The sequence below is a fragment of the Lepidothrix coronata genome, unplaced genomic scaffold, assembly GCF_001604755.1.
Source record: "Lepidothrix coronata isolate B3197 unplaced genomic scaffold, Lepidothrix_coronata-1.0 Scaffold61, whole genome shotgun sequence".
NCBI classification, from domain to species: Eukaryota; Metazoa; Chordata; class Aves; order Passeriformes; family Pipridae; genus Lepidothrix; species Lepidothrix coronata.
In genome coordinates, this window is record NW_016690241.1 from 4490294 (window position 1) to 4506476 (window position 16183).

Consider the following 16183-nt stretch of genomic DNA (forward strand, 5'->3'; position numbering starts at 1 on the left):
AAAGACATCCCAAAAGCCTATTGGTTAAAAGGAATGTTGTTATATCATTTTTTTACAAGAATATAGCAAGGTGGTTCTGTGTGAGATGCGAGGTGAGTTCTGCCAGCAGCAGAACCACAGTTCCAAAGCCACCTCTCTCGTGTGACCAGACTGGTACCTGAATGCAGTTGGGTGCAGCACATTATCCAAGTTGGTAGGCAAAGAAAACAAAACCTGTACAATGCAGTCATCTTGTATTTCATTGCAAAAAAACAGTACAACAGACATTGATGGAAACTGCTAAAAATAAGCCGGACAAGGTACATGCACTTTGGGGAAATGCACATGACTTTGTTCACCAAACTGCCCTTTTTTAGCATCTACACTGAATGTTTAAGTACATCCCAAGGCCCTCAGTTCCTCAGCTGGTCTTTGCCTTGCAGGTATTTAAGATGCTTATGGAATACAACTTCGTGCAGAGGAAGGAAGGAAGCACGATCCATTACAGGGGGCTGTTCAGAGTCTCAAGTCAGTTGAACTAGTGCAGTTGTCCAGCAAAATTGTCAGTCAGCCCCAGACATAAGGCAGAAGACACACTGTAAATAAGAAGTACTGCAATGAATGAACTGTCCTAATACATCAGATCAGAGAGGAGCTTTCAATTATTATTCAAGAAGAATAAAAAACCCCCATCTGTAATGTAACAGTTGCTTCCATCAGATGCCTTGTGTGAGCTTAATTTTATTTATTGAAGAAGGCAGTCATATTCCACACCTCATTCTTTTCCTCTCACTGCACTTTCAACAAAGTCAAAACAAAAAAATCTCCCCGAACCTCTTCTATAAATTACTTGCTGACAACTGAACTAATCTGCAGCTACAAAATACACCAACATAGTGGCTGCCAATGGCACAGTGGTCTTGCTGCATATTCTAGAACAACATTCATTTACCATTACTCTCCATCCCCATAAAATCTTACTCTCGTGGGCAAAAGCATGTAGAGAGCTGCTCAGAAAATATAATCCCCTTCCCTGTGCTGTTCAGGGCAGTTTTACACCCTCCACTAAGACCCTCGGGAACAGTTTTATTACAGTTCAGTTTACTTTCTAAAATAATTTAAATCATTATAATTCAAAATAAGATACAAGCAGATGTGTTTTTCTACAGTTTTATTGATTCAATCCTGGTGTGTAACTATACATCTTCATTCTGCTTGTAGTTACAATGTTGCTTTACTAAGATTCTTTTTATGGTCAAGTTTCTTACAGTCTTCAGAAAACACCACTTACTGTGTAAGATTAATCATTCCACACATTGTAAATTACTGGGATCTTTTCCTAAATAGTGCTACTTGAGGCAGAGGTCACACTACTCTCTTTAGATAGAAATTTGTAAAGGCAAGTGAATTAAATTCACCTTCCAAGGAAAATAAGAATGTTAAAAATAGCTTCGAGAATTGGTATGACTCATTTAGGTCTCAGAAAAATCTATGACTGGCAGAGATATCTACAATTTGATACTGTACTCAATACTTTCATTAAGACCAAAAGAATATTTATGAAGAACTGAAATTAAACTTGTACATTGTTCTCAAAAATAAGTATCACCTTGAGTTTTTTAGGATTTTTTTTTAATTTTAGGTTTTTTTAGCAGAAAATGCACTACCTTTGAAAAATATTATAGTTATAAGGTAAGTATAGATATCTGAAGAAAAAAATGCTACAAGCATGCAACACTGATACCAAATTTTAGCAGGAGACATTTTTAATTGAAAACAGACTCAAAGGATAGTACAAAAGAGTTTCTTCTCCCTAAAGGGATTTTCAGATGCAGGCACAGGAATAATAAGGGGATCTTCTCCAATGTGCGCGTCACAATATGCCAATAAATCTGCTGCAGCCTTGGACACCTAATAGAAGAGAAGAGAGAACTACTGTAACATGTAATTCTGAACCCATCTGCATTGCATAAATATTTTTCATAAAAACAAATATAATGGGAGCTATCATAAAATAGGGACTAGATTGCTTTATCCTGTATGTTATTAGAGACCACAACTCTCCATTTGCTCTTACTAGGCCTAGTAATCCCTACATAAATTTTATTTAACATAGAGACGTAAAATGGTATCAATTTATATGATTCATGTTCAGCTGTTCCTCTCCATCAGAAGGAGGTCAGGAGTACATACTCGTTAAAACATGTATATGCTAACCATCCATAAACAATATGGATTCTCCTTGAAGTGTCTGTTTCTGTAGAGGCACCTGCTTCAGCTCTTATTCCTAGTCATTCGTTGTAGGGTTTTCCACAAACACTTTCTACCCTTTGCTCCTCTGGATGCAAAACAAACAAAAAGTTCTTTAGGCACATAACCATGGCATTAAAAAGAAATAATAACTCAAGAACACAACTTGAACATAGTGGGTCCTAGCTGTCATTTAAGCTAAATACTGTTCTTTTCGATGAAGTAAGACCAATTATCTTCTGCTTAGTAAGTTACTTTATTCATAGCATGCATTAAAACTTGAGCATTACCTTAATATTTTTATATTTCTAAAATAAACAATTCTCAAGTCTCCAATTCAAGGCATTGGTTTATGCTTACTGAAAAGTCATACAAAAATGCAGCAGTGTGTTGGCCTACAAGATATTTTGCATTAAATGAAAAAATGAAATATTAAACTTTGTAACCTTTGCAGCTTTGTGCCATATGAATATCTGGGACATTAGGCCACTGTGATTCATTTATTTTTTCAAGTATTTAGAATGCATACACAAAATATTTTTGTTCTGCTCGGTCAGCAAGATATTCACAGCTATCTGTATCTCTTTGCTTTGGTGAATTAATGTGTTTTCAATAGTCTGAGAAAATGAAATCTGAAGTCTTTACAAAAAAGTCTTTTCTCTGAGCAACATGACAGCTTCTCCTGAGTCAAACACTGAGGTCAGCATGTTTGCTTAATTATAGTGAAGAGGAAAAACAAATTAGATTTCTGGTATTTTTCAAGCAGATGTGTCATCAATGTTAACTTTAAGCTTCCCCACACCCTACTTGCTTTGACATGAGCCCGGCCAGTAGTAGGCTTCAGATGAGACCTATGAAGTCAACAGGTATTGAATCCGAATTCACATAAAATTTAAATTAACTCCTGGAAGAAAATAACAGACTTTTAACTTCTTAAATATCCACTAAAACATATCTTTATAGAATGTTTAAACCCACAAAGTACCTGTGTTTTGGCATCCCAGTATAGACTACCCTCCTAGTGGAAGAGGCAAGGGTGTTTAAGTTATTTAAAATTAGTTTGTCTTTGAGTTGTCCTGTAAGTCAAAAGGGTGGGCAGAGACACTACATATGAACAACAGACTGCTGGGCACACACAAAGCAGAAAACAAAGCACTAAACTGAGCAAATCAGAAGAGATATTCAGAAGGAAAAATTCTTCTCAAGAAAGAAGCAGGTAAAACACTTACGTGTGGAAAATTAAAAAGTACAAAGGATTGTAATCACTTTCAGACATACTTCAATTAGCTACTTGCTAAGCAATGACAAAAGAATGAGGCTTAGGGTACGAGGGCATTGTCTAGAACAGAGAGATAGATCTGTAATCAACAAACAGAAAACTTATGAATCCTATCATATTTCCAAGTTTCATTTAAATTTACTTGTGAATTTTTAAAAGGATTATTCAAAGAAAGGCACAATGTAGACAGAGTATGAAATTCCTATCAAGCCCCCAAAAGATCAAATGACAGAAACATACTTTTCTTTGCTAACTATGTACGCTGCACCTCAGCAAAATATAAACTAGCATAGAATTTATCCACTGAAGAGGAGTTTGGCACATTTCCAAGTAATGTTAGGAGGAATGTATCACCACAGCATTTTGGAGAAGTATTTGCAAGTAATGACAACCATCAGTACATTCATAATTATTTAACATTCAGTTTTTCACTTTTCTATTGTCCTTCAAGCTTATCTAAGCTTGTCTCAAATTAAGAGAGGTCTATGCTCTAATTAATTAGCTGGTCCTGAACTCTTACATGCAAACTGAGCAAATCAAACTCAGCGCCACAGGTGCCCACAAAAAGCTCAATGACATCTTCACTGCAATATCATAATAAACATTAGTGCCACAAAACCTAATGTAGAGCTAGTCTTATTCTCTGGGTCCCAGAGACAGGGTTTATTAAAGATGCCAAGCACATTTCACCTTCAATTAAGCTAATGAGTAAATTATTTTATTCATTAAACCAACAGTCTTTTTAAGCAAACTGAGCCTACAGAAGCAGAGAACCAACTCTGGACTTCAACAGACCAACTTTCCCACAATCATCTTGTTTGTTCCATGCATGGATAAGCAACATCAGCCCAAGTATATTGCTTTTCTTTCAATGGAATAGAACTGCAATTTCAATCATCATTCTTAGAAGGGATAAGCCCAGTAATATAATTTCCTGTTTCTCTACATTTTACTGTGCTTTGTTATCATGTAACAATGATTTTCACTAGCAAAAGCTCACCGTACATTTTTGTGTCTAACTTGTCCTCTAATGCTGGTAACAATGGCATAAAGCAGAGCAACACTTTCTTCAATGTCAGAGTGTTTAAATCCCAATTTAGTTTGCTTTTAAACAAACCATAGTACAGTTTAGTAAAAAAACAATTCTGCAACAAGGAACTGAGGAACACGATCACATTTCAGCACATTGTCACAAAGTAAACCTGTACGAGGCCATATATTTTTATCCTTTAAGCAAACAGAAAGTTTGGGGAGGAGATATCCTCCCACTGGGATTACAGCAGTTATAAAAGTGAATTACGGCCATGTCTTCACTAAAAGTGGAGTCACTTAGGCTTGCACAGAGGAATAATGACCACTCGCTACAGGGAGTTAAATTAGCTGATCACAGTCCAGGAGCAATGAAAACACGGGTTCCTGCGGCTGTGAGCAGTGTTGGCAAAGTCAGAACTGTGGCCAAAAAAAGAGCAAAATACAACGTTGCCTCCAGCAACTTTTCTGCTCAGTGTCATTATTCGGAACAACAGTGGCGGAAGGCCCCTGCATTGAGCGTGGCATTAAGGCTCCAGCAGAGACGCTGCTTTAGCACACGTCAGCAGGCAGAGATGCCTCATGGCCAGGGCTACACCCTGCTAGTGTACAAAATAATGTGCTGATCAGCCTATTTATGTCATGGAAGGAAATAAATGGAGGCTGCTCCATCAGAGCTTTTACTCACCTTTAGGGTTATTTGTAGCTGAATGCTGCTGAACAGTTTCAGAATTGCTTTTATTAAGAATTAAAATAAATGCATGTAACTTGAATATTCAAATGAAACTATCACATTTATCATGTCAACTCTCCTACGCAATACAGCTTGGTCTGCAGATTCAAAGTAATTTACACATATTGCAGAAGTGGCTAAAGAAAAAAAAATCAGACTCCAGTTTGATTGATGAATTCTTTTAAAGTGTATGGATAGAAGGGATTGAGTATATAGGGATCACACTGATCTAACATTTTATACAATTACTTTTAGCCTCTCTAGTGAAAAATACATCTTGTTGTCAAACTACCAAAAGGAAACAAAAAAATCCAACAAAATATTCAACCCTGATGCTTTAAAGAATTAGTCTCAGGAGGACTGTGAAATTTGACCATTATATTTCAGAATAACAGAGGTGATAAGAAAGCCAAAGTTAGAACATAATCCTGTTAGCTGCACTAATAATTATAAGCTTCAATGACAGGGCAAAATGCTGCAATTACTATGTCATCTGTCTTGTCATGGATTGTGACTAATTACCATCCTTACTATGACACCCACTCTGCTTATCCTTTACATCTAAAACAAAGAGATTCCCACACATTTATTGGCAATTCCACCGTTTATCTCCCAATACTATTCAGGACCAGTTAGGAATACTTCCTGTCTTCTAAGGAAAAAGAAAATGGAATAATAATTGATATACCAAGTTTCTTAAATGTCAGAGCACTCTTTCTTGCTTTTCTGCTTGCAAAGAGAAGATTAAATAGTGCTTTATTCTGAGGACAACTCTGATGAACATCAAGATTATCTTTGCTTTCTCAGCTTTACTGCTAGATCTTTAGAAGACACATTCTTCTACTAGTCATGAGGCCACTTTATCTGATTTCACTTGATGTTTCCTAGCTTGGAATATGCATTTCCTGCTCTGTACGTACTTCTCCATTATAACTCTAGCTGTTCTTTTGGCAGGTAAGTAAGGCAGGTTCAATTTACAATCCTTCTGGGATTCCTACAGTTTACAAAAAGAAGCACAGTAATACTCCTTCCAGCTACCAATCAATACACCAATAACTTCATCCTCTGCTTTTAAGTTGTCCTGTTTCTTTCACACCTTAACAGTGAGTTGTCTTTGTGGAACCTCAGAACGCAGCTTGCTCAGAACACAGCTTGCTGTTCTGACTGCTTAAAGGACTTGGTTTTTAAATCAGTTGAAAAATCCAGAACGCAGCGGGGAATGTGCAACTATCATTATACTTTTAACTACAAGATTTTAATTGAGCAGACCCAACTCTTGCTGCTTACAGCAGCTACTGTCCATGGAAAACAAAGTGCCTCTGTAGTAGAAAAATGAGCTAGAACTTCTGATTTCCCTGGCCAATAATGCAGGCACCTTTTTAATGTTCGCCATGTGGTCTTGCCTATTATGGGAATAACTCTTTGGCTACAGCTATTTGAAAACAGTATTTAATTAAATTATCTGGAAAGCAGTGATCTTTTGTTAAATGTCTAACTAGTTTAATCAGATGCAAAACGTCAGAAAAAAGGAAGGAAATTCATTTCTCTGCCCTTTACAGTGATGATCTGAGAACTCAAAATCTCCTGTTGAAACCCTGGAAAGTCTCTTGGTAAAATCTGGCTATGCCGAAACACACACTTAGCTGATTCAAGGTTAAAAAGCAAAACAAAGATCTTGAAAAAATAAAAATCCTATCAACCTCTTCTCACAATCCTTCATATGCTTGTTCAAAGAAATTCTAGAAATCAAGACATTTTGAAAGCTTATATTCAGTTTATGTTAGTATAGGAACCCTCAGAATTCTGAAACATGTCAGATTTTCTGTGGTGCGTGTTTGGTCCCAAGCTGTCTTGAAAGGTGAAGTCATTGCACTTTCAAGCTATCTTGTTATTTAGGTCTGCCACACTTGCTAATAACTGTGTTCTTTTTAATTAAGCTGACTGTAAAAATAACCTATGTCTTTCTTGCATATGTAATTAATAATGTTATATATCTAACTAATGAACCTATCTGCATAACTGAGCTAATGACGTGGTTAGTGACAGTTACCACTGAATATATAGAAGCAAGTTTAAGACAATCTACTAAGTATCAACAATTTCAAATTCCAATAAACTGGGTCATATTTTTCCAACCCTTTCCTCTGCCACTCCTGCACACCCATTCCTTCTGGTCACTTCTGTTCATGCAGCTGCAATATGACCTGAGTAAGGGGACGGTTTAACTGCATTGAACACTGAAAAGATAGAACTTCCCTTACCCCAGAAAACAGAAACACCTGTCCCTGTGAACAGATTATGGAATGAATTTGTAAGATACAAGATAGAAACTACACTTTTACAAATTCAGTAATCTTACAAGACATTGCTAAAAACTGCCACAAAATAGAGAGATTGAAATTTCTATTTTCATATAACCAAGATTGACCACTCACGTGATTGTACTAATATTTCTGAATTAGAAACACTACGTTTCCAATTAGTGAGTTTGTGATCTGATACTATTTTAAAAATCATAATTATATGCTATTGTCCCCATGCTCACTACATGCAAAATTTCAGCACACAGGATGGATGGACAAACAGACTGAGTTAAGACTATATGATAATTTCAATGTACAACTTTTCTAAACTGTCTTATCGAGTTAGTAATCTCAGTTACAAACAGTTAAAATTTTAACAACTCAGGTACAGTTTGCAGAAAATCGGATAATTTAAATGTATTCCTTTTCAGAGATTGTCAGAGTAGAAACTGTTCTTACTTGGAGAGACTGGGTTTTTTAATGCAAATAATTATTCTCTATTTTCAGAGGCAAATAGCAAAACAAATGAGCATTGCTTTCTTAAAACTTTCTATGACATTAATAGGTTTTAGGTGCTTGATTTATTCACAAAATTTTAGTCTAGTGGAAGGCACAATGACAGGCAAGAATAATCCACAGACTGTGCTGGTTAAAAATGTTGAGAATCTCTGTTTAATAGTGTCTTTAATAAAAATATTTAATCCACATATATTTAGAGGTGTGATAAAATGAAATCTTCACATACAACAAGTTATCAAGTGTGAAAAATCATAACTGCACACTGCAACCAGACAAATTTTTTGTGCAATGACGTCTGCGCTAAAACAAAACAAATCAAAGCAATTCATCTTGTCTCATCACTGTTCAAAAGCATTGCAATATCTTAAAGACTTATTCCAGGTCTTAAAGGAGAAAAACTGAGAAACCTGAGCTGCTACAGGTGACAAGGAAGAGCACCCCTGCATCTGCCAGATGATTTTAAATATTTCACAAAATAGAACTTTTGACAGATGTAAAAGACACTCACACAGGAGCAAACTATAAGCCAGGCTTTGGAAATCCCTTCATTAGAACCCACCAGTTAGTGGTTCATTTACAGTAGTTAGCAGGAGTAGTTAGTAGTTAGTTATTTACAGTAGTTAGTAGGAGTTAGTGACTCATTTACAGTACTGCATATTGATTTATAGTTCAACAAGGATTTTTGATTTCAGCTGGTTGAGTCTTTCTACAATATTAAAGAGACACTGTAACATAAGCTAGTCAGTGAATTCAAAATATCAACAATAAGTCTAAGTTTACCTTCATTCTATCCATGTATGCTTCCATTTTTAATTGCTCCACAGCTTTCCTGGCTTGAGATATATTGGTTGTACTGTTTGATACTAGTTCCTTCATTTTGTTTTTCCTAGAAGAGACAAAGTTGAAAACATTTAAAAGTACAGGTAGCAAATACAGCAATCACCGAGAAGACAGTTCTCTGAACCTTAACCAACCCTCACCCACCACACCAACACTGCCAGGCTGTAGGTCACAAATACAGACCAGACACCATTTATTTCTGTCCTCTTGCTCAACGGCACCTTATTGCATTACATATTTGCACTCTCCATCATCAGTACTCAAACTGAATCCTGCAAACAACATACAAACACAGAGCACAGGACCATTACTTCAGTGTAGAAATGGGTGCCCTGGTTTAGACTGCCAACTCAGAACAGCTGTTCACAAACAGACCTTGCAGCCATTGCACAGTTTGGCTCCATGCCCCAGTTACACCTTGTAACATCAAAACAGGTTCAGAAATATGCACAGTGGAAACGAATGTCACACCACTCTCACTGAGCATCAAAGAGAAATTTTAAGATAGAGAACGAGCCAAAATTCTGACTATCAATATAAGGGGTTTAGAAATTAAGTAACAGATTAAGAAAAGTAATGCAGTGGTTTCCAACGTTTTGCTTAGACATGCCTAGCAAATTTAAAGATGATTAAAACCTGGTACAGTACACTATGCAGGATAGGAATGCATTATTTTTTAAGAGATCTGCAGCTCTTGGGAAGGGATATCTAATTATGGTATGACAGTGTTTGGTTTTCGTGCATTGCTACTCCCTGAGGGATTAAATCAACTCGTTATCACACAGTCCTCGGCACTGTTACCAGATTAGTCAACATGACCACATTCAGACCTTCAATAACTACCATATATATGCCAAGGTGGTCTGTATGTTAAACCACCTTGTGCTGACACCACTACATAGTGCTGGTCCAGCACAAGTAACAGTTCCTATTTCAAAGCCATTGGAAGTTAGACTAAAGCCGCATGGAAAGATGATAGGATCACAGATGACCTATCCAGTAAGATGAGGTGCTGAGGTCTCAATCAGCCAAAACACTCCCCTATGGTCTTCACCACAAGTGCCACCTGAAGCAAGGTTAGTCAAGCACCAAGCGTCAGAAACCAATACAAAGTTTGGCAATGCAAAGGACACGGGGTGTGAGAGGCAGACGGGACATGGGAGAAAAACACACAAAAGCATGCATTTTGTATTACTGCCAGAAGACTTTTTGGCTCAGGTCTTTCAAAATGAATACTTCCAGCTTATTTCTGGATAAGAAGCAAACACCTAGAACCATACAAATTTCCCCTCTTGAACCTTAAAGCTTACCTGATCCAGACACTGGGGGATAAGATACAAACAGGAAATTAAGTAGGACACAGGAAATGCTCTTGTAAAAAAAATTGTATATACAATGTCTTAACCCTGTTAGACTCAATAGAAGTACATAATCTAGAGTACAAAAAGAATGAAGGAATAACTTTTTAACTGCTTTGATTTCACAAAATACATGCTCCAAGACAAGGCAAAAAACATCTGTTTCTTCTCCTTTCTAAAAATCAGTAACCTGTGCTTTAAACAGGATAGTGGAATACAAATGCATTGGTGAGCCGTGCTTAACACTCATTGGAAGAAACAAAAGAATCTTATTCTTTCAAGTCTAGTGTAAGTCTAGGCAGGGGAAACGATACCTTAAAATACATTAATTGTGCTAAATAAACAAGAGCTTTAACATTTGCCAAGACAAAGAACAGGTTTTTGGGGTTTTTTTTGTGTGTCATTTGAATGGAACACAAGTTTCCCCCTTGTATGCTCTGATGAAATAAAACCGTGTCAGAACACAGCAGCTTCTTATTTTTTTGACTTTGTTTACAATCTTTTAACTCATATTCTTCACAAGGCACAGGATTGAATACATGTGGAGGAACTGGCTTTGCATAAAATGCCATGTACAGTACAAAAACCTACAACCAACCAACAGCCTCCAATCAATTTTCAGATGTGTTTTGACTTGCAGTGGAAAGTCAAACAGCAGAAAGGACATGAGACATTCACAAGAGGAGGAGGCTCTGAATTACAGCTTATCTCTGGACTTTTTGTTTGACAACTCCCTACCTTTTAAGCATTGACCTAGCCATAAAAATGAGAATAAACACATTTAGCTTTGTTTACAAAATGATACCCCCACAAGTATGAATCATTTAAATTTTGTTATCATCTCCACAGCTAAACTCTAATGATCATAAAGCCAAAAAAAGTCAAAGCTAAATCAATTAACAGAACCCTTTCTACACTTGCCGCAGCTCAAGTCCAGAGGCAAATTGGAAATTTAATATTGAATAAGAGATGTAAATTAAACTGAATTAAGCAACTGAAACTGCTTGAACCGTCCAGAGAATTCCAGATCTCCCAAGCTTTTCTGGCAGTTCATTCATTCAAATCATGCTTAAACATTTAACTACCATATTTCTGGAAGAGCTTTGCATCCCTTTAAGTATCTAATCTCTACTTTTCATACACACTGCTCTGGTTCAAGAACTTTTTGTAAGAGTGATTTCCCCTGTTTCACATTTCACCTACCAAGCTACATATATCTCTACTTTCTCTAACTCTCTGGAAATACAGTACATATCAGTGCATCAGTTACATATGATGTGTCTTTTTTGCAGACAAAACTTTGGATGACACCTGGTTCTGCTCTCCTTAGCACCTATGATATTCTCTAATAACCTGAAGCTTAACATTCTTCAATGAAATAAAATATTTGCTTAGAAATAAAGCTCTAGAGAGAAAGACATTTTAATAACAAATCAGGCTGTGCTAAATGTCATTTTTGCAGACAAAGCTTTGGATGACATCTGATTCTGTTCTCCTTAGGACCTATGATATTCTTTAATAACCTTAAGCTTAATATTCTTTAACGAAATAAAATTCTTACTTAGAAATAAAGCTCCAGAGAGAAAAGAAATTTCAATAACAAGAGAATCTATTACACACCCATCCCCTGGAATGTGAGGAAGCCTCCTCCTTAAAACACCCTCTCGTAGGACCTGTTTCCTCTGAAGTGCTTCCTCTGAGGCTGCAGCCTGACAGTTCTTAATCTTTCTCTTAAGACGTCTCCTCAGAAACACTTCAAGTATTCTCAAGGTCTTTAGTCCCACAGGAAGGCACATCTAGCTTTATATTGTACCTGAGGGGCAGTCTGCAGGATCACAGAATGGTTTGTGTTGGAAGGCACCTTTAAAGGTCATCTAGTCCAAGGCCCCTGCAATGAGCAGTAGCAACTTCTACTACAACAAGTTGCTCAGGGCATCCAACCAGATCTTGAATGTTTCCAGGGATGGGGCATCCACCACCTCTCTGGGCAACCTGTTACAGTGCTTCGCCGCACACGATACAATTGTTTTCCCATATATCTAGTCTATATCAACCTTCTTTTAGTTTAAAATCATTTCCCTTTGCCCTATCGCAACAGGCCCTGCTAAAAAGTCTGTTCCATCTTTCTTACAAGCCCCTTTCAATTACTGAAAGGCTGCAATAAGGTCTCCCTGGAAAGTTTGCTTCTCCAGGCTGAACAATTCCAACTCTTTCAGACATTCCTCGTAGGAGAGGTACTCCAGCCCCTTGATATGTGTGTGGTCCTCCTCTGCACTCACTCTGACAGGTTGATGTCCATCCTGTGCTACGGACCCGAGAGCTGGTGGGGTAGCAGCTGGGAGCTGCAGCACTGCAGGTGGGGTATCAACAGAGTGGAGTAGAGGGGCAGAATCACCTCCCTTGCCCTGCTGGCCACACTGCTTTTGATACTCAAAAGGAATAACTTCTCCCTATTTTAAAATTATCTAAACTCCCTTGAACCAGAAATTACTCGGCTGGGTTTGCTAATGTTCATTCCTGGCTGTGTTTCCAGCACCCCCCATTAAGTTAGATCGATACAGACATACAGAGGTCCTGAAAATCACCGTAGTTACAGTAACTATGTTAATGATCAAACTACATGCAGTCTACGTGTCACTGATGCAAATCAGTAGACCTAGATTACACAGGAACTCACTTATCCAATATATTTTTGTGCAGCATATGGAATTCATTAACCTAGTCTCTATCGATTCTTTTCTATTAGGGGAACACCGATCACACTACCAAAGAATAGTGACAGCAGCTACACAGGCTTTTTCAGCCAAGTAGTTTCTGCTGACTGGCACATTGTACTAGACACTGTTTCCTAAAGCATCACTCCTGAAAGCTTTGTATTGACAGCCTCCCAGTCAGATGAATTTTCTGGGGTTTTGTGGCTTTTTAGTTCACTTGAACTTCATCCTTTCTCTGGGTGCAGTTAACGCACGCGTGCTGAAGTTCATCCCCTCCAGGGCTCCTCAAAATTGCCTTGTGAAGAGCAACTTTTCTTTATTTGTTTTTACAATTGATTAGATTGTACCCAACAGCACTTCAAAGGCAAACTTATCTTATGACAACCCAGGAAGCTGCACAAATATTTGCAGGTATAGCTTGACCCTGCACCAGGGTAAGGAGTGCAACTAACATTTACTAAACATTATAAATACTTGTTAGTAAAATGCAGGAGAAGTTTGAAAATTTGAGTAACAGAGAAACAAAATATAATTTTCAAGCTTTTTGGTATGGATTTCAACAAGCAACAGGAATGAAAAGCTGCATGGCAATTTCTTCCCCTCTAGTTCCAAGTACAACCTTAAAATGCAATACCAGAAGAGTGACCTGAAGAATTCAATCTAAAAAACCCTAAACCCAATTTCTTTCACCAATCTAAAGTGATGAACCTGAAATTACTACATTAGAAAATCTGGGGTTAACAACTCAGTAGAACACCTTCCACATAAGCTCTGCACTTCTTGGACATATAAGCACAGTAGAAAAGTCAACCCAATCATGCAACAAAGTCCCAGTGACATTAGCAGGAATCATCTCTGGACAATGACCTGCAAATCACATACTAAATTGTGGAAGATCCTCACATTTCATTATCCACTTGCAAGAACACAAACAGCAAAATTTAGACATTCACAGCTATTTGATAAAAAACTGGCATACCAAAGAAATTAAAAAAAAAAAAAGGAAAAAAGAAAATAAAAAAATAGAAGAGTTTTACACAGTTGCCGTTTAGGCAAGAGAAACTTAACAACTATCCCTGCACTAAGAGCACTAGTTATCTGTGCTAGCATCACTGTCCATACAACATGGGTAATTTTCCCCTCTATCTGCAGGTCACAAAGAGGAGAGGAATAACTTCCTCTGCCGTCTCAGTTCTTACTCCAAGATTCACCACAACTGATGCAGCTCTGTAAACAGAGAGGGCGGGTAAGGAATCCTTTTACTTTCTCTATCTCATGGCTGCACAAAGAAATACTAGAAAATTACTACAGCTTTTCATTCCATCTACTAAGGAGAGGCTTAGTAGTACGAGCAGAAATGAGTAGATTAAAGGCAAGACTATTGTTCATGATAAGGAAAGAATGTAATTTTCATACCATAAACATGGTGACTTTGAATATAACTGCTAATTATGTCACTGCAAACCAGCCAAACTCCAACAGCTCAGTTCTTATCCGACACATTCGGTACTATATTCAGTCCACCTGTCAAGTTCCAAAAATTCTTGCCACTATGCCCAAATTTTTATTCAAAAATATCATCTTGCTTCTCGGCATTTAAAAAATCAAAGAAAACAATGGTTGAACTAATGTGACATTTCACAAGGACAATCTTTTCATCCAATATTAATCATACAAGGTTATGTGCACATACAGCTCAGCAAACTACCAGAGATCCAGAAAGTCTGAGGCAGGAAGATGATTCCTGTCTACTGTTTTACCTCTTTGGTTAACTTTTAAAGACAGTTGGGAGCTTCTAAGAAATATACGAGGAAATTTGATTATTCCACTTAAACCTTGCTTAAAATGTATTAAACTGAATTGTTACACACAAGGTAGGAAGAGCGCCTCCGGGAAGCTCGGCACTGCATCACCTGCAGTGTTTTTCAAGTTGTTATTCCGAGTTTTCTGTCCCTCTGAGCTGCCCTAATGGCTCTGCTGTGCAGCAGCTCCAAGCACAGCACATCAGTAATTATCGCCAGCAGCCGACGGGCAGTAAGTGTTATTCCTCCGGCAGCGCGAGCAGTCAGCAGGAAAAGCGGCCGCTTCCCTTTCGCCTTCACACCCGGCAGCTGGCGGCGGAGGAACGAGCACGCAGAACAGAGAGCCCCCCCCTGCCGCCCGCGGGGTACCTGGACTTGGGGGCAGCTTTTCCACGGAAGGACGTCCCCCGCCGATGCAGCGACAGCAGAGCCCAAAGCCCGGCGCCGACTACTGCGGGTACCCGGGAAACTCCGACTGGCGCGGCCGCCGCCGGGCGCTGTTTACCCGCAGCCCACGGAACCACCGGGATGCCGGGCGGAGCAGCCGCGGGTTTCCCAGGACACCAGCGCCGATAGCAGCGAGGGAGAAACCCCCGCACAGCAGCCCCGGCCCGCCCTGCCCGGGCCGCCCCCGCCCCAATCCCTGATCCCGCCCCACCCGGCACCTTCTCCCGCCCGGAGCCTGCGGCTCCCCCTCACCGTGCGGGGCGGCGGGCAGGAGCACGGGAAGCTCCGAGCAGCCCGGGGCGGCGCCCGGCAGCAGCACGGGCACATGGCCCGCGGGGCGGGGTGGCCGCGGCCCCGGCTGCCACCGCCCTCCCGCTCCGCCCCCCTCCGACCTCTTTCTTTACTGCCTCTAGCAGGATTTAGGGATCAGAGGGTCGTCCAGGTATTTCTCAAACAGGATCACAGATCAATTAGGTTGGAAAAGACCTCTGAGACCATCGAGTCCAACCTATGACCGACCACCACCATGTCAACTAGACCATGACATGTCCAGTCTTTCCTTAAACACTTCCAGGGACAGTGATGCCACCATCTCCCAGGGCAATCCATTCCAATATTTAATTACCTTTTATGTTAAGGAATTCCTCCTGTTGTCCAACCTGAACCTCCTCTGGTGCAGCTTGAGACTACATCCTCTTATCCTGTCACTCTTATCCTGTCTCCTCATTGCCTGGGAGAAGAGGCCGACCCCAACGTGGCTACAGCCTCCTTTCAGATAGTTGTAGAAAGTGATAAGGTCTGCCCCAAGTCTCTTCTTCTCCAGGCTAAACAACCTCATCTCCCTCAGCTGCTCCTCATCAGACCTGTGCTCCAAACCCTTCACCAGCTCCATTGCCCCACTCTGGACTCACTCCAGCACCTCAATTTCTT

General features: G+C 39.2%; 1 protein-coding gene across 3 annotated transcripts; it reads right to left on the reverse strand.

Moving 5' to 3' along the window:
- Positions 1–1022: 1022 nt before the first annotated feature.
- On the reverse strand, positions 1023–15584 carry GNG4 (G protein subunit gamma 4). Of its 3 annotated transcripts, XM_017817449.1 has the most exons (4): positions 14421–14443; positions 10243–10254; positions 8873–8978; positions 1023–1890 (listed from the first exon to the last, which is right to left on the reverse strand). In XM_017817449.1, the coding sequence occupies exons 3-4, from the start codon at positions 8966–8968 to the stop codon at positions 1762–1764; spliced, it is 225 nt and encodes a 74-aa protein (XP_017672938.1). In that variant the 5' UTR covers positions 8969–8978; positions 10243–10254; positions 14421–14443; the 3' UTR covers positions 1023–1761. The 3 variants fall into 3 exon arrangements, with proteins under 3 accessions (XP_017672938.1, XP_017672937.1, XP_017672940.1); XM_017817448.1 differs by lacking the exons at positions 10243–10254; positions 14421–14443 and adding an exon at positions 15506–15584; XM_017817451.1 differs by lacking the exons at positions 10243–10254; positions 14421–14443 and adding an exon at positions 15176–15373.
- Positions 15585–16183: the final 599 nt, after the last annotated feature.

Coding starts and splice junctions, on each gene's coding strand:
- GNG4 (XM_017817448.1), bottom strand. CDS start 8,968: ATGAAGGAACTAGTATCAAACAGTACAACCAATATATCTCAAGCCAGG. Junction 1,891..8,872: donor CATACATGGATAGAATGAAG/GTAAACTTAGAC, acceptor CTCTTCTATTAG/GTGTCCAAGGCTGCAGCAGA.